Source organism: Dicentrarchus labrax, unplaced genomic scaffold (genome assembly GCF_905237075.1).
Source record: "Dicentrarchus labrax unplaced genomic scaffold, dlabrax2021, whole genome shotgun sequence".
NCBI classification, from domain to species: domain Eukaryota; kingdom Metazoa; phylum Chordata; class Actinopteri; family Moronidae; genus Dicentrarchus; species Dicentrarchus labrax.
This window is the reverse complement of record NW_026136704.1, coordinates 1,602,419-1,621,061: the sequence shown is the minus strand read 5'-3', so window position 1 is coordinate 1,621,061 and position 18,643 is coordinate 1,602,419. Positions and strand designations below refer to the sequence as shown.

Sequence of the window (18,643 nt, the reverse complement as noted above, 5' to 3'; positions counted from 1 at the left end):
ACTGAGGTGAGTAGTGAGAGGGAGGAGGTGGGAGGGGGAAACGGGTGAGGTGACAGGTAAGGTGGGGGTGACAGGTGGTATTTTAGATAAAGATGCAGGTGAATTGGTCGAGGATGTGGGTGAAACAGGTGTCGGTGGAGAGGCAGGTGAGGTTCCTGGTGAAGTGGGTGAGGCAGGTAAAGTAACAGGTGAACTAGAAGAGGTAGGTGAACCAGGTGAGGTGAAAGAGGCAGGTGAGGTTGTAGGTGAGTTGGGTGAGGCAGGTGAGGTTGTAGGTGAGTTGGGTGAGGTAGGTGAGGTTGTAGGTGAGTTGGGTGAGGTAGGTGAGGTTGTAGGTGAGTTGGGTGAGGCAGGTGAGGTTGTAGGTGAGTTGGGTGAGGTAGGTGAGGTTGTAGGTGAGTTGGGTGAGGCAGGTAAAAGAACAGGTGAGTTGTGTGAAGGATTTGAGGTCGTTGGTAAACAGTGTGAAGCAGGTAAGGCGAGAGAGGCAGGTGAGGCTGTAGGTGAGTCGTGTGAGACAGGTAAACTAGCAGGTGAGCTGAGTGAGGGGAGCACAGTAGCTGAGGCTGAAGAGATGGAGGCCTGTGAGTCTGGGTGGGGGTCTGCTCCTCTTAAACAGCGCAGTAAGAGGAGAAGCATGTTGACCGTGGAGGTGGGTGGTAAAGCCGGACGTCTGGCCGGTAAACCGAGTGCTGCAGAGAACAGAGCAGCTCTATCTGACAGCAGTGACAGTGAAGGGTGTGTGTCTGACAGCAGTGACCTGTCTCACACTCAGCAGGCTGCTGCTCAGGTGTATACTGCCAATGTACTGAAGTCTTTTTTACAACAGACCAAAGGGATGAGGAAGCCAGTGTTAGAGCAGTACTTCCCTGATATGCAGGGTTTCTATAACTCAGCCAGGTATACTGTGAAACACAGAGCAGAGTCAGAGCTGACTGACCAAGAAATATTCAGACTGAAAAAACTGATTATTAAAGTCAGAAAACAACTCAGTTTTTAATGATGGTGAATGTAGGGATTTTATTTTTATTTATTTCATTGATTGTTTTTAGTCTTGTTCTTAACATCTCCATCATTATGAATGTTTTTAAAGTGGGCAGTCTGAATGTCAATGGTGCCAGAGAAACAAGAAAGAGAGCAGTAGTGTTTGAAACGGCTAAAATGAAACATATTGATGTTCTGTTTCTACAAGAAACTCACAGTGATGTTGGAAACGAGGCAGACTGGAGCAGAGAATGGGAAGGAGAACTGATTTTAAGCCATAACACCACCCTCAGTGGAGGAGTGGGCTTCCTGTTCTCCAGAGGTTTTACTCCAACCTCTCTGGAGGTCAGGCATGTTGTGGAGGGGAGGTGTCTTTTAGTCAGAGCTCGTTTTGAACATTTTAATGTGGTTTTTATCAACATTTATGCTCCAAACAACGGTGCAGAGAGGAAACACTTCTTTGAAAATATGAATGATATTTTAAACAGCTGTGGCCCGGAGGATTATTTATTTGTGGGTGGGGATTTTAATTGTACTGAAAATGAGATTTTAGATCGCAACCATGCAGAGCCTCATCCAGTATCCCAGCATGCCTTGAGGCAGCTGGTCTCCTCCCATGGCCTGGTGGACGTGTGGAGAAGGATGCACACAGGCTGCAGACAGTACACATGGTCCCACGTTAGAGAAAAAACAGAATCTCTTTGGCCAGACTTGATCGTTTTTATGTTTTTAAGCACAGAGTCAGTGTTGTTAAAATGTGTAAGATTTTACCAGTTGGTTTTACTGATCATTCTTTGGTTTTATGTAATGTTTTTATCAGAAACATTTTACCCAAAAGCGCCTATTGGCATTTTAACTCTGTTTTAACTGTTGATAAATCTTTCAAGGAGGCTTTAAGTTATTTTTGGAATGATTTTAAACAGAAAAAAACCGAGTTTGTCAGTCTGAGGCAGTGGTGGGACCATGGAAAGGTTCAAATTAAACTTTTATGTCAGCAGCACACGCTCAATGTCACACGCGACATCACCAGATCTATCAGAGATCTGGAGACTGATATTGTGGATCTCGAGTGTACAAGTGAGTCCACAGGAAATCGAGGATATATTGAAATCCTCAAGACTAAAAAGATGGCTTTAGCCAACCTGCTGGACACTAAAGTACAGGGTGCGCTGGTCCGGTCCCGGGTTCAAAACATCACGGAGATGGATGCTCCATCGAGTTTCTTCTTTGGGCTTGAGAAGAAACAAGGGCAGAGGAGACAAATTCACTCTCTGCTCTCTGAGACAGGGCAAGAGCTGACAGAGCCAGGCCTGATAAGGCAAAGAGCTGTGGAGTTTTACGCCTCATTGTTTGAGAGTGAGTTCAAGGAGAACGAAGAACTGATGGAGGAGGTCTGTGGTGGACTTCCTCAGGTGTCTAGAGGCTAACCAGCAGCTCGACAGCCCACTGACTCCACAAGAGCTCTACGCGGCACTGCAGAGCATGCAGGGACGAAAGGCTCCAGGCATCGACGGCCTCACTGTAGAGTTCTACAAAGCCTTCTGGGACATCTTGGCCCATGACCTCATAGATGTTTTTAATGAGAGCCTGGTGTCTGGGTCAATGCCACTCTCATGTCGGAGAGCCGTAATTACCCTCTTGCCCAAGAAAGGCAATTTGCAAGAAATCAGAAACTGGCGTCCTGTCTCTCTCCTCTGCACTGACTACAAAATACTGTCCAAAGTCCTGGCCAATAGGCTGAAAGGAACCATGGAGCAGATTCTCCACCGGGACCAGACGTACTGTGTGCCCGGCAGGTCTATGGTAGATAATATCTACCTCATTCGGGATGTTTTGGAGGTCTCCAGTTCATTAGGCATAAACACTGGATTGATCTCATTAGATCAAGAAAAGGCTTTTGACCGCGTTGAACCACGACTTCCTTTGGAAGGTCATGGAGAGGTTTGGGTTCAGCGCTGGTCTCATAGCCAAGATCAAGGTGTTGTACAGTGACATTGAGAGTGTGCTAAAGTTTAATGGTGGCTTGTGTGCTCCTTTTTAGAGTGCATAGAGGCGTCCGACAGGGCTGTGCCCTGTCTGGGATGCTCTATGCACTCTCCCTGGAACCCCTCCTACAAAAGATAAGATCATCTGTTCGAGGCCTGTTTTTACCTGGTTTTAACAGTAGTGTTGTTTTATCTGCTTATGCTGACGATGTCGTTGTTTTTATCAAAGATCAACAGGATGTGTGTGTTTTAAATTCTGTAATCGAGAAGTTTTCTGTTGTGTCGGCTGCGAGGGTGAACTGGAGGAAGAGCGAGGCTCTTGCTGTTGGTGAATGGCGGGAGGGCCTCCCTGTTCTCCCTCAAAGCCTGATATGGAGAAGAGAAGGCTTAAAGTATCTCGGTATTTATCTTGGGAACAGCGACATTGGAAAAAAAAAACTGGGAAAACATTTTAGAAACAGTAGATAACAAACTGGCTAAGTGGAGGTGGCTTCACCCACAAATATCTTTTAGAGGGAGGGTCCTAATTTTAAACAATCTGGTGGCCTCCATGTTATGGCACCGGTTAGCTTGTCTGGACCCTCCAACAGGTCTCATTGCCCAGATCCAGGTGAAGATTGTCAATTTCTTCTGGAACAAATTGCACTGGATACCACAGTCTGTATTGTTTTTATCCAGAGATGAGGGGGCCAGGGCCTGGTCCACCTGGCTAGCAGGACAGCCACCTTCAGGCTCCAGTTCATTCAAAAGTATCTGACTGGACCTGAAGATCTGGTGTGGAGAGACGTGGCCAGCTGCATACTCAGGCGTGTCAATAACCTGGGGCTGGATGCTGCTCTGTTTTTAACTGATTTTAAATTCTTAAAGTTAGGTGGGTTGCCTCCTTTTTATCAGGGTGTTTTTTAAATCCTGGGGGCTTTTTAAATGTAAAAGAAGTGAGAAGTGTAACTCTCTGCACTGGTTATTAAAGGAGCCTATAATCTGTGGTGCAAAGATGGACGTGTGCTGCAGCACTGTGCCGGGGCTGATGGGGGGTGCTGTGCAGCTCAAGAGTTGTCTGCCTCAAACAACTGATAGATGCAGCAGGACCAGAGCTCACAGATGTCCAATCTCTGGGCTCTGTGCTGGGGGTACGCTCTGTCCGGCTGACGCAGAGGAGCCTAGAGCTCTGGAGGAGGAGGCTGACGGAGAAGGAGAGAATCCTTCTCCTCAAATACGGCAGGGGAGAGGCTGAGCCGGACCCCACAGACCCTTATCCCGAGATCTACTTGTGCCCTGGTTTCACAGAGCTCAGCGGCCCCCTCCTGAGACACAATGATGGGAGTACATTGAGCCTACACAAGACTGACAAAAAAACTCTGTACACAAACTGTGTAAAAACTATCCACAAAACTCGCCTGTGTGACAGAGCGCAGTGTGTGTGGACTGAGAGGCTGGGTGGGCTGAGCCCCAGTGGAGAACATTATACAAACCTCCTCTAAGAAAAAGAACTGGAGATCTCCAGTGGAGGATTTTACATGGTGCCATTGCCACCAATGCCTTTTTATCTGTTCTTAATCACAGTGTTGTAAAGGAGTGCCCATTCTGTGGACTGACTGAGAACATTTTCCATGTTTTTACTGAGTGCAGGAGATTGGCAGACATTTTTAACGTTTTAACTCGTGTTTTTAATCTATTTGGTGTCATTTTTACTGCCCCTGTTTTTATTTGTGGAGTTGGTTTTAAAAAAACAGAAAAAGTAAAGTGTCGACTCCTAAACTTTTTAATTGGTGAGGCTAAAATGTCGATATACCTGACTCGTAGGGACAGACTGCAGGGTGGGCCGACCCTTGACCCTGTGACCCTGTGGAGGTACAATGTGAAGGCCAGACTGAGGCTGGAGTTTTGCTTCCACAGGGTCACAGGGAATACAGATGTGTTTGAGCAGCAGTGGGCTCATGAGGAGCTGTTGTGCCGGGTGACCGGTGGAGAGTTAAAGTTCACATCCTTCCTCAACTGATCTATTGATTGTGTAACTGTTTGTTACAGTTAGTTAAATGTAAATAAAGTATTGTTCAAAAATCAAAAAAATCTCTCATTCTCTCTCTGTCTCTGTCTCTCTCTCTCTCTCTCTCTCTGTCTCTGTCTCTCTCTCTCTCTCTCTCTCTCTCTCTCTGTCTCTCTCTCTCTCATTCTCTCTCTCTGTCTCTCTGTCTCTCTCTCTCTCTCTGTCTCTCTCTCTCTCTCTCTCTCTGTCTCTCTCTCTGTCTCTGTCTCTGTCTCTCTCTGTCTCTCTCTGTCTCTCTCTGTCTCTCTCTCTCTGTCTCTCTGTGTCTCTCTCTGAGCACTGAGGTGAGTAGTGAGAGGGAGGAGGTGGGAGGGGAAACGGGTGAGGTGACAGGTAAGGTGGGGGTGACAGGTGGTATTTTAGATAAAGATGCAGGTGAATTGGTCGAGGATGTGGGTGAAACAGGTGTCGGTGGAGAGGCAGGTGAGGTTCCTGGTGAAGTGGGTGAGGCAGGTAAAGTAACAGGTGAACTAGAAGAGGTAGGTGAACCAGGTGAGGTGAAAGAGGCAGGTGAGGTTGTAGGTGAGTTGGGTGAGGCAGGTGAGGTTGTAGGTGAGTTGGGTGAGGTAGGTGAGGTTGTAGGTGAGTTGGGTGAGGCAGGTGAGGTTGTAGGTGAGTTGGGTGAGGCAGGTGAGGTTGTAGGTGAGTTGGGTGAGGTAGGTGAGGTTGTAGGTGAGTTGGGTGAGGCAGGTAAAAGAACAGGTGAGTTGTGTGAAGGATTTGAGGTCGTTGGTAAACAGTGTGAAGCAGGTAAGGCGAGAGAGGCAGGTGAGGCTGTAGGTGAGTCGTGTGAGACAGGTAAACTAGCAGGTGAGCTGAGTGAGGGGAGCACAGTAGCTGAGGCTGAAGAGATGGAGGCCTGTGAGTCTGGGTGGGGGTCTGCTCCTCTTAAACAGCGCAGTAAGAGGAGAAGCATGTTGACCGTGGAGGTGGGTGGTAAAGCCGGACGTCTGGCCGGTAAACCGAGTGCTGCAGAGAACAGAGCAGCTCTATCTGACAGCAGTGACAGTGAAGGGTGTGTGTCTGACAGCAGTGACCTGTCTCACACTCAGCAGGCTGCTGCTCAGGTGTATACTGCCAATGTACTGAAGTCTTTTTTACAACAGACCAAAGGGATGAGGAAGCCAGTGTTAGAGCAGTACTTCCCTGATATGCAGGGTTTCTATAACTCAGCCAGGTATACTGTGAAACACAGAGCAGAGTCAGAGCTGACTGACCAAGAAATATTCAGACTGAAAAAACTGATTATTAAAGTCAGAAAACAACTCAGTTTTTAATGATGGTGAATGTAGGGATTTTATTTTTATTTATTTCATTGATTGTTTTTAGTCTTGTTCTTAACATCTCCATCATTATGAATGTTTTTAAAGTGGGCAGTCTGAATGTCAATGGTGCCAGAGAAACAAGAAAGAGAGCAGTAGTGTTTGAAACGGCTAAAATGAAACATATTGATGTTCTGTTTCTACAAGAAACTCACAGTGATGTTGGAAACGAGGCAGACTGGAGCAGAGAATGGGAAGGAGAACTGATTTTAAGCCATAACACCACCCTCAGTGGAGGAGTGGGCTTCCTGTTCTCCAGAGGTTTTACTCCAACCTCTCTGGAGGTCAGGCATGTTGTGGAGGGGAGGTGTCTTTTAGTCAGAGCTCGTTTTGAACATTTTAATGTGGTTTTTATCAACATTTATGCTCCAAACAACGGTGCAGAGAGGAAACACTTCTTTGAAAATATGAATGATATTTTAAACAGCTGTGGCCCGGAGGATTATTTATTTGTGGGTGGGGATTTTAATTGTACTGAAAATGAGATTTTAGATCGCAACCATGCAGAGCCTCATCCAGTATCCCAGCATGCCTTGAGGCAGCTGGTCTCCTCCCATGGCCTGGTGGACGTGTGGAGAAGGATGCACACAGGCTGCAGACAGTACACATGGTCCCACGTTAGAGAAAACAGAATCTCTTTGGCCAGACTTGATCGTTTTTATGTTTTTAAGCACAGAGTCAGTGTTGTTAAAATGTGTAAGATTTTACCAGTTGGTTTTACTGATCATTCTTTGGTTTTATGTAATGTTTTTATCAGAAACATTTTACCCAAAAGCGCCTATTGGCATTTTAACTCTGTTTTAACTGTTGATAAATCTTTCAAGGAGGCTTTAAGTTATTTTTGGAATGATTTTAAACAGAAAAAAACCGAGTTTGTCAGTCTGAGGCAGTGGTGGGACCATGGAAAGGTTCAAATTAAACTTTTATGTCAGCAGCACACGCTCAATGTCACACGCGACATCACCAGATCTATCAGAGATCTGGAGACTGATATTGTGGATCTCGAGTGTACAAGTGAGTCCACAGGAAATCGAGGATATATTGAAATCCTCAAGACTAAAAAGATGGCTTTAGCCAACCTGCTGGACACTAAAGTACAGGGTGCGCTGGTCCGGTCCCGGGTTCAAAACATCACGGAGATGGATGCTCCATCGAGTTTCTTCTTTGGGCTTGAGAAGAAACAAGGGCAGAGGAGACAAATTCACTCTCTGCTCTCTGAGACAGGGCAAGAGCTGACAGAGCCAGGCCTGATAAGGCAAAGAGCTGTGGAGTTTTACGCCTCATTGTTTGAGAGTGAGTTCAAGGAGAACGAAGAACTGATGGAGGAGGTCTGTGGTGGACTTCCTCAGGTGTCTAGAGAGGCTAACCAGCAGCTCGACAGCCCACTGACTCCACAAGAGCTCTACGCGGCACTGCAGAGCATGCAGGGACGAAAGGCTCCAGGCATCGACGGCCTCACTGTAGAGTTCTACAAAGCCTTCTGGGACATCTTGGCCCATGACCTCATAGATGTTTTTAATGAGAGCCTGGTGTCTGGGTCAATGCCACTCTCATGTCGGAGAGCCGTAATTACCCTCTTGCCCAAGAAAGGCAATTTGCAAGAAATCAGAAACTGGCGTCCTGTCTCTCTCCTCTGCACTGACTACAAAATACTGTCCAAAGTCCTGGCCAATAGGCTGAAAGGAACCATGGAGCAGATTCTCCACCGGGACCAGACGTACTGTGTGCCCGGCAGGTCTATGGTAGATAATATCTACCTCATTCGGGATGTTTTGGAGGTCTCCAGTTCATTAGGCATAAACACTGGATTGATCTCATTAGATCAAGAAAAGGCTTTTGACCGCGTTGAACACGACTTCCTTTGGAAGGTCATGGAGAGGTTTGGGTTCAGCGCTGGTCTCATAGCCAAGATCAAGGTGTTGTACAGTGACATTGAGAGTGTGCTAAAGTTTAATGGTGGCTTGTGTGCTCCTTTTAGAGTGCATAGAGGCGTCCGACAGGGCTGTGCCCTGTCTGGGATGCTCTATGCACTCTCCCTGGAACCCTCCTACAAAAGATAAGATCATCTGTTCGAGGCCTGTTTTTACCTGGTTTTAACAGTAGTGTTGTTTTATCTGCTTATGCTGACGATGTCGTTGTTTTTATCAAAGATCAACAGGATGTGTGTGTTTTAAATTCTGTAATCGAGAAGTTTTCTGTTGTGTCGGCTGCGAGGGTGAACTGGAGGAAGAGCGAGGCTCTTGCTGTTGGTGAATGGCGGGAGGGCCTCCCTGTTCTCCCTCAAAGCCTGATATGGAGAAGAGAAGGCTTAAAGTATCTCGGTATTTATCTTGGGAACAGCGACATTGGAAAAAAAACTGGGAAAACATTTTAGAAACAGTAGATAACAAACTGGCTAAGTGGAGGTGGCTTCACCCACAAATATCTTTTAGAGGGAGGGTCCTAATTTTAAACAATCTGGTGGCCTCCATGTTATGGCACCGGTTAGCTTGTCTGGACCCTCCAACAGGTCTCATTGCCCAGATCCAGGTGAAGATTGTCAATTTCTTCTGGAACAAATTGCACTGGATACCACAGTCTGTATTGTTTTTATCCAGAGATGAGGGGGGCCAGGGCCTGGTCCACCTGGCTAGCAGGACAGCCACCTTCAGGCTCCAGTTCATTCAAAAGTATCTGACTGGACCTGAAGATCTGGTGTGGAGAGACGTGGCCAGCTGCATACTCAGGCGTGTCAATAACCTGGGGCTGGATGCTGCTCTGTTTTTAACTGATTTTAAATTCTTAAAGTTAGGTGGGTTGCCTCCTTTTTTATCAGGGTGTTTTTAAATCCTGGGGGCTTTTTAAATGTAAAAGAAGTGAGAAGTGTAACTCTCTGCACTGGTTATTAAAGGAGCCTATAATCTGTGGTGCAAAGATGGACGTGTGCTGCAGCACTGTGCCGGGGCTGATGGGGGTGCTGTGCAGCTCAAGAGTTGTCTGCCTCAAACAACTGATAGATGCAGCAGGACCAGAGCTCACAGATGTCCAATCTCTGGGCTCTGTGCTGGGGGTACGCTCTGTCCGGCTGACGCAGAGGAGCCTAGAGCTCTGGAGGAGGAGGCTGACGGAGAAGGAGAGAATCCTTCTCCTCAAATACGGCAGGGGAGAGGCTGAGCCGGACCCCACAGACCCTTATCCCGAGATCTACTTGTGCCCTGGTTTCACAGAGCTCAGCGGCCCCCTCCTGAGACACAATGATGGGAGTACATTGAGCCTACACAAGACTGACAAAAAAACTCTGTACACAAACTGTGTAAAAACTATCCACAAAACTCGCCTGTGTGACAGAGCGCAGTGTGTGTGGACTGAGAGGCTGGGTGGGCTGAGCCCCCAGTGGAGAACATTATACAAACCTCCTCTAAGAAAAAGAACTGGAGATCTCCAGTGGAGGATTTTACATGGTGCCATTGCCACCAATGCCTTTTTATCTGTTCTTAATCACAGTGTTGTAAAGGAGTGCCCATTCTGTGGACTGACTGAGAACATTTTCCATGTTTTTACTGAGTGCAGGAGATTGGCAGACATTTTTAACGTTTTAACTCGTGTTTTTAATCTATTTGGTGTCATTTTTACTGCCCCTGTTTTTATTTGTGGAGTTGGTTTTAAAAAAACAGAAAAAGTAAAGTGTCGACTCCTAAACTTTTTAATTGGTGAGGCTAAAATGTCGATATACCTGACTCGTAGGGACAGACTGCAGGGTGGGCCGACCCTTGACCCTGTGACCCTGTGGAGGTACAATGTGAAGGCCAGACTGAGGCTGGAGTTTTGCTTCCACAGGGTCACAGGGAATACAGATGTGTTTGAGCAGCAGTGGGCTCATGAGGAGCTGTTGTGCCGGGTGACCGGTGGAGAGTTAAAGTTCACATCCTTCCTCAACTGATCTATTGATTGTGTAACTGTTTGTTACAGTTAGTTAAATGTAAATAAAGTATTGTTCAAAAATCAAAAAAAATCTCTCATTCTCTCTCTGTCTCTGTCTCTCTCTCTCTCTCTCTCTCTGTCTCTGTCTCTCTCTCTCTCTCTCTCTCTCTCTCTCTCTCTCTCTCTCTCTCATTCTCTCTCTCTGTCTCTCTCTCTCTCTCTCTCTCTCTGTCTCTCTCTCTCTCTCTCTCTCTGTCTCTCTCTCTGTCTCTGTCTCTGTCTCTCTCTGTCTCTCTCTGTCTCTCTCTGTCTCTCTCTCTCTGTCTCTCTGTGTCTCTCTCTGAGCACTGAGGTGAGTAGTGAGAGGGAGGAGGTGGGAGGGGAAACGGGTGAGGTGACAGGTAAGGTGGGGGTGACAGGTGGTATTTTAGATAAAGATGCAGGTGAATTGGTCGAGGATGTGGGTGAAACAGGTGTCGGTGGAGAGGCAGGTGAGGTTCCTGGTGAAGTGGGTGAGGCAGGTAAAGTAACAGGTGAACTAGAAGAGGTAGGTGAACCAGGTGAGGTGAAAGAGGCAGGTGAGGTTGTAGGTGAGTTGGGTGAGGCAGGTGAGGTTGTAGGTGAGTTGGGTGAGGTAGGTGAGGTTGTAGGTGAGTTGGGTGAGGCAGGTAAAAGAACAGGTGAGTTGTGTGAAGGATTTGAGGTCGTTGGTAAACAGTGTGAAGCAGGTAAGGCGAGAGAGGCAGGTGAGGCTGTAGGTGAGTCGTGTGAGACAGGTAAACTAGCAGGTGAGCTGAGTGAGGGGAGCACAGTAGCTGAGGCTGAAGAGATGGAGGCCTGTGAGTCTGGGTGGGGGTCTGCTCCTCTTAAACAGCGCAGTAAGAGGAGAAGCATGTTGACCGTGGAGGTGGGTGGTAAAGCCGGACGTCTGGCCGGTAAACCGAGTGCTGCAGAGAACAGAGCAGCTCTATCTGACAGCAGTGACAGTGAAGGGTGTGTGTCTGACAGCAGTGACCTGTCTCACACTCAGCAGGCTGCTGCTCAGGTGTATACTGCCAATGTACTGAAGTCTTTTTTACAACAGACCAAAGGGATGAGGAAGCCAGTGTTAGAGCAGTACTTCCCTGATATGCAGGGTTTCTATAACTCAGCCAGGTATACTGTGAAACACAGAGCAGAGTCAGAGCTGACTGACCAAGAAATATTCAGACTGAAAAAACTGATTATTAAAGTCAGAAAACAACTCAGTTTTTAATGATGGTGAATGTAGGGATTTTATTTTTATTTATTTCATTGATTGTTTTTAGTCTTGTTCTTAACATCTCCATCATTATGAATGTTTTTAAAGTGGGCAGTCTGAATGTCAATGGTGCCAGAGAAACAAGAAAGAGAGCAGTAGTGTTTGAAACGGCTAAAATGAAACATATTGATGTTCTGTTTCTACAAGAAACTCACAGTGATGTTGGAAACGAGGCAGACTGGAGCAGAGAATGGGAAGGAGAACTGATTTTAAGCCATAACACCACCCTCAGTGGAGGAGTGGGCTTCCTGTTCTCCAGAGGTTTTACTCCAACCTCTCTGGAGGTCAGGCATGTTGTGGAGGGGAGGTGTCTTTTAGTCAGAGCTCGTTTTGAACATTTTAATGTGGTTTTTATCAACATTTATGCTCCAAACAACGGTGCAGAGAGGAAACACTTCTTTGAAAATATGAATGATATTTTAAACAGCTGTGGCCCGGAGGATTATTTATTTGTGGGTGGGGATTTTAATTGTACTGAAAATGAGATTTTAGATCGCAACCATGCAGAGCCTCATCCAGTATCCCAGCATGCCTTGAGGCAGCTGGTCTCCTCCCATGGCCTGGTGGACGTGTGGAGAAGGATGCACACAGGCTGCAGACAGTACACATGGTCCCACGTTAGAGAAAACAGAATCTCTTTGGCCAGACTTGATCGTTTTTATGTTTTTAAGCACAGAGTCAGTGTTGTTAAAATGTGTAAGATTTTACCAGTTGGTTTTACTGATCATTCTTTGGTTTTATGTAATGTTTTTATCAGAAACATTTTACCCAAAAGTGCCTATTGGCATTTTAACTCTGTTTTAACTGTTGATAAATCGTTCAAGGAGGCTTTAAGTTATTTTTGGAATGATTTTAGACAGAAAAAAACCGAGTTTGTCAGTCTGAGGCAGTGGTGGGACCATGGAAAGGTTCAAATTAAACTTTTATGTCAGCAGCACACGCTCAATGTCACACGCGACATCACCAGATCTATCAGAGATCTGGAGACTGATATTGTGGATCTCGAGTGTACAAGTGAGTAAACAGGAAATCGAGGATATATTGAAATCCTCTAGACTAAAAAGATGGCATTAGCCAACCTGCTGGACACTAAAGTACAGGGTGCGCTGGTCCGGTCCCGGGTTCAAAATATCACAGAGATGGATGCTCCATCGAGTTTCTTCTTTGGGCTTGAGAAGAAACAAGGGCAGAGGAGACAAATCCACTCTCTGCTCTCTGAGACAGGGCAAGAGCTGACAGAGCCAGGCCTGATAAGGAAAAGAGCTGTGGAGTTTTACGCCTCGTTGTTTGAAAGTGAGTTTAAGGAAAACGAAGAACTGATGGAGGAGGTCTGTGGTGGACTTCCTCAGATATCTAGAGAGGCTAACCAGCAGCTCGACAGCCCACTGACTCCACAAGAGCTCTACGCGGCACTGCAGAGCATGCAGGGACGAAAGGCTCCAGGCATCGACGGCCTCACTGTAGAGTTCTACAAAGCCTTCTGGGACATCTTGGCCCATGACATCATAGATGTTTTTAATGAGAGCCTGGTGTCTGGGTCACTGCCACTGTCATGTCGGAGAGCCATAATTACCCTCTTGCCCAAGAAAGGTAATTTGCAAGAAATCAGAAACTGGCGTCCTGTCTCTCTCCTCTGCACTGACTACAAAATACTGTCCAAAGTCCTGGCCAATAGGCTGAAAGGAACCATGGAGCAGATTCTCCACCGGGACCAGACGTACTGTGTGCCCGGCAGGTCTATGGTAGATAATATCTACCTCATTCGGGATGTTTTGGAGGTCTCCAGTTCATTAGGCATAAACACTGGATTGATCTCATTAGATCAAGAAAAGGCTTTTGACCGCGTTGAACACGACTTCCTTTGGAAGGTCATGGAGAGGTTTGGGTTCAGCGCTGGTCTCATAGCCAAGATCAAGGTGTTGTACAGTGACATTGAGAGTGTGCTAAAGTTTAATGGTGGCTTGTGTGCTCCTTTTAGAGTGCATAGAGGCGTCCGACAGGGCTGTGCCCTGTCTGGGATGCTCTATGCACTCTCCCTGGAACCCCTCCTACAAAAGATAAGATCATCTGTTAGAGGCCTGTTTTTACCTGGTTTTAACAGTAGTGTTGTTTTATCTGCTTATGCTGATGATGTCGTTGTTTTTATCAAAGATCAACAGGATGTGTGTGTTTTAAATTCTGTAATCCAGAAGTTTTCTGTTGTGTCGGCTGCAAGGGTGAACTGGAGGAAGAGCGAGGCTCTTGCTGTTGGTGAATGGCGGGAGGGCCTCCCTGTTCTCCCTCAAAGCCTGATATGGAGAAGAGAAGGCTTAAAGTATCTCGGTATTTATCTCGGAAACAGCGACATTGGAAAGAAAAACTGGGAAAACATTTTAGAAAAAGTGGATAACAAACTGGCTAAGTGGAGGTGGCTCCACCCACAAATATCTTTTAGAGGGAGGGTCCTAATCCTAAACAACCTGGTGGCCTCCATGTTATGGCACCGGTTAGCCTGTCTGGACCCTCCAACAGGTCTCATTGCCCAGATTCAAGTAAATATTGTCAATTTCTTCTGGAACAAATTGCACTGGATACCACAGTCTGTATTGTTTTTGTCCAGAGATGAGGGGGGCCAGGGCCTGGTCCACCTGGCTAGCAGGACAGCCACCTTCAGGCTCCAGTTCATTCAAAAGTATCTGACTGGACCTGAAGATCTGGTGTGGAGAGACGTGGCCAGCTGCATACTCAGGCGTGTCAATAACCTGGGGCTGGATGCTGCTCTGTTTTTAACTGATTTTAAATTCTTAAAGTTAGGTGGGTTGCCTCCTTTTTATCAGGGTGTTTTTAAATCCTGGGGGCTTTTTAAATGTAAAAGAAGTGAGAAGTGTAACTCTCTGCACTGGTTATTAAAGGAGCCTATAATCTGTGGTGCAAAGATGGATGTGTGCTGCAGCACCGTGCCTGGGCTGATGGGGGTGCTGTGCAGCTCAAGAGTTGTCTGCCTCAAACAACTGATAGATGCAGCAGGACCAGAGCTCACAGATGTCCAATCTCTGGGCTCTGTGCTGGGGGTGCGCTCTGTCCGGCTGATGCAGAGGAGCCTAGAGCTCTGGAGGAGGAGGCTGACGGAGAAGGAGAGAATCCTTCTCCTCAAATACGGCAGGGGAGAGGCTGAGCCGGACCCCACAGACCCGTATCCCGAGATCTACTTGTGCCCTGGTTTCACAGAGCTCAGCGGCCCCCTCCTGAGACACAATGATGGGAGGACATTGAGCCTACACAAGGCTGACAAAAAAACTCTGTACACAAACTGTGTAAAAACTATCCACAAAACTCGCCTGTGTGACAGAGCGCAGTGTGTGTGGACTGAGAGGCTGGGTGGGCTGAGCCCCCAGTGGAGAACATTATACAAACCTCCTCTAAAAAAAAGAACTGGAGATCTCCAGTGGAGGATTTTACATGGTGCCATTGCCACCAATGCCTTTTTATCTGTTCTTAATCACAGTGTTGTAAAGGAGTGCCCATTCTGTGGACTGACTGAGAACATTTTCCATGTTTTTACTGAGTGCAGGAGATTGGCAGACATTTTTAACGTTTTAACTCGTGTTTTTAATCTATTTGGTGTCATTTTTACTGCCCCTGTTTTTATTTGTGGAGTTGGTTTTAAAAAAACAGAAAAAGTAAAGTGTCGACTCCTAAACTTTTTAATTGGTGAGGCTAAAATGTCGATATACCTGACTCGTAGGGACAGACTGCAGGGTGGGCCGACCCTTGACCCTGTGACCCTGTGGAGGTACAATGTGAAGGCCAGACTGAGGCTGGAGTTTTGCTTCCACAGGGTCACAGGGAATACAGATGTGTTTGAGCAGCAGTGGGCTCATGAGGAGCTGTTGTGCCGGGTGACCGGTGGAGAGTTAAAGTTCACATCCTTCCTCAACTGATTCATTGATTGTGGAACTGTTTGTTACAGTTAGTTAAATGTAAATAAAGTATTGTTCAAAAATCAAAAAAAATATCTCTCACTCTCTCTCTCTCTGTCTCTATCTCTGTCTCTCTCTCTCTCTCTCTCTGTGTGTCTCTGTCTCTCTCTCTCTCACACTGATGAACTGCTGATATCATTGCTGTCCTTTCTGCAACAACACACAGAGGCCAAAATCTTTTCTATGATCCCCTTCCTCATGAAAATATACAGAACCAAGTCTGCAAGAGGACTCAACCTAACAAACATCAAACTCAGGAAGAGGTGGGTATCGTTATATATCTCTACCAGCATCCCAATAATGAGTGGCAGGAACAGCAGTGTGTAAATAAGCAGCACCAGAACCAAAATTCCCACAACAAAAAACGTTTTTCATCAGAGGGGACGGAGATGGAAGCAGACAGAGCTTTCAGGACCCCAACAAGGAAGAATATGAACAGTGGGAAGGGAAGGAGGAGGAAGGGGAGGAGGATCCAGAAGGAGATGTAATTTAAATATTCTGCTAATAAGTAAAGGACAGAAGAAACAACCCAGACCAGGACACAGATCAGCACAGAGCTCTTTATGGATCGTCTGCAGCGGTACCACAGTGGACAGACAACGACCAAAAACCTGTAATAGAAGATGGAGACATGGTCTTTGAGGGTCTTCACAATCATACAGTGGTATAATGGTCAGACACTGAAGTACATATAATGAGACAGATAGTTACCTTTCCAGGGCGATACACACCATGAAGCAGACACTGACCATCAGACTGTAGAAGTACATGTCATAGAAGATGGACCGTACGATCCACAGCTGATAATAATATGTTAACGCCTCAGCAACAGTGGAGCAGCAGAACTGAATGAGGTCAGAAAGGAGAAGGTTGATGACGTAGATCGGAGCAACATGATCGTTCTTCACCTGCAGGAAAATATTGATAAAGGTAAACAGTGTGTGTGAGTGTGTGAGTGTGTGAGTGTGTGTGTGTGTGTGTGTGTGTGTGTGTGTGTGTGTGTGTGTGTGTGTGTGTGTGTGTGTGTGTGTGTGAGTGTTTGTGTGTGTGTGTGTGTGTGACATACTTCACTACCATACAATAGGCTGACACTGTCACATATTAAAATCAGATTTAATTTAAATGATATAATATATAATAATAATTAGTGATGTCCGATAATATCGTCCGATATTCATTAAAAAATGTAATATTGGGAATTATCGGTATCGGGTTTTTATAACCGATGTTTGTTCTGGAGGCTTCAGCATTTCCCAGCCTGCATGAACGCAGCATGGAACGTTTACCAGCGCGCTAGATGACGTATAACAACAACAACAACAACAACTAGACTGGTTGGTTGCTAACGGTGGCTAACAAACAAACAATTTAAAGCTGAATGATTTTAATATTAACACAAAATAAGTTCAATACACCTTAAATATTTGACCCTGCTCTGAGCTGTTCTTTAATTTACATTAGCACTCCTTCAGGTGAATAATACAATTAAACACATTAACCAAAGCTAGTGATTAGCGTTAGCGCTCCTTTCAGTATTAATACAATGAAAGTTAAAGTTGTTCTCTTATTTTGCACAGACAGTGTTTACATTTGGAAATGTTGCATTTATGTATTCATCCAGTGGGGCATCGCCATAAAATGAGTCACAATGTGTTAATTCCACAACAGGAGATTTGTTATGTTGTTATGTTGTTATGTTGTTACAGTTTTGGTGTAAAAAGCCTGCAGATATCGGTATCAGGTGATATCGGTATCAGGTGATATCGGTATCAGGTGATATCGGTATCAGGTGATATCGGTATCGGGTGATATCGGTATCGGGTGATATCGGTATCGGGTGATATCGTTCGGTATTCGGGTGATATCGGTATCGGGTGATATCGGTATCGGACATTGAGAGTTGGACAATATCGGAATATCGGATATCGGCAGAAAAGCCAATATCGAGCATCCCTAATATATATATATTATATATTATAATGTAACTTTTAATTCTGTGATCAATTATTCCTGTAAATTCATTCATTCATTACAACACTTCGTCCCAGCCCCCTGACACCTAGCCCCCCAAGATCAACAGACAGACAGACTGACTGACTGACTGACTGACTGACTGACTGACAGTAATAAATAAATGTCAGTCATAATGTACATACCTCAGAATACAGAGCACAGATGGCAACCAGGGTCAAAGGAAGGCCGATACCAGAGATTATGTATGTTGCCACATCTAGGAAGAACAATGGATCAACGTAATAGTCATCGTTATCATAGTTGGAGGTGGTGTTGCTGTAATTGTAGCTGTTGGAGATGTTGCTGTAATAGTAGCTGTTGGAGGTGTTGTCGCTGTAATTGTAGCTGTTGTCCTGTGATGTGTTGTTAATGTAGAAATCTTCCATTGTTCAGAGTGAAACCTGTTTGAGAGATCAGGTTAAAGAAACAGAGACAGTTTTAATACCTGACCCTGTTCAGTGATATCAGTAAAGCTGTGAGGTGCAAGTTCACACAAAGACAGTTTACCTGTAGTATACGCACAATTAAATGTAATGTTTAATGTTCTTGTCCATTGGTTGAAGACATTTTATCTGTCTTCTGTACTCGATGCCCGACCACTGGTTGAACAACCCTCTGCTCTGATTTTAGCTTAGACTTTTATTCTGATGAAATTTTGGAATAAACCAACATTTTATAATAAAAATGTTTCAGGGACCTTTGCTGCATGTCATCTACATCTCTGTGTCCTCATGTCCTGTCTGTACTGTCTCCTGTCAACTACAATATCATTAACTGACTATAATATGTCTGTGGTTACATAACTCTGTTCTGCTGGGAGACGTTTCATCAATAACGTCACTATAATACCTCTCAGTGGATTAATGTTGGGTCAGAACTAGGGATGCCACAACAACAGATACTTCGTATCAAGTCGATGCCACTGTTTGAAAACTTGATGGTACTGGATGGTGCAGCATATACACCTACAAATATTCTACTCTGTGTTAAACAGGAAGAAGATGAACATGTAGAAGACAGTGACGAGTGCAGCTTTTACAGGAGCTCAGCCCCGCCCACAGTGAAACACTGCAGGTGGGGCTGAACTCCTGGTCAGAGGATGAGACAGAGAGCGATGGAGAGCCGCACACTCA

The 18,643-nt window shown here is 45.7% G+C and overlaps 2 protein-coding genes, 1 long non-coding RNA gene and 1 pseudogene across 5 annotated transcripts in view; 2 read left to right on the top strand and 2 right to left on the bottom strand.

The window, feature by feature from the left end:
- The window catches only part of LOC127362371 (proteinase-activated receptor 1-like), a 58,862-nt gene that overhangs the window by 37,478 nt on the left and 2,741 nt on the right, over window positions 1-18,643 (bottom strand). The gene's annotated exons all lie outside the window — the stretch shown is intronic.
- Window positions 48-744, top strand: LOC127362387 (uncharacterized). 3 transcript variants are annotated; one of them, XR_007884440.1, is made up of 2 exons: window positions 48-289; window positions 410-744. It is a non-coding gene; the product is annotated as an uncharacterized LOC127362387 (long non-coding RNA). The 3 variants fall into 3 exon arrangements; XR_007884439.1 differs by having other exon boundaries at window positions 48-319; XR_007884438.1 differs by having other exon boundaries at window positions 48-379.
- LOC127361952 (uncharacterized) lies at window positions 2,112-12,361 on the top strand. Its single transcript, XM_051397144.1, has 6 exons — window positions 2,112-2,302; window positions 2,397-2,574; window positions 2,867-2,984; window positions 4,053-4,239; window positions 5,294-5,556; window positions 10,760-12,361. Exons 1-6 carry the CDS (start codon window positions 2,112-2,114, stop codon window positions 11,491-11,493), a joined length of 1,671 nt encoding a protein of 556 aa, XP_051253104.1. The 3' UTR covers window positions 11,494-12,361.
- Window positions 14,156-17,896, bottom strand: LOC127361951 (G-protein coupled receptor 4-like; annotated as a pseudogene).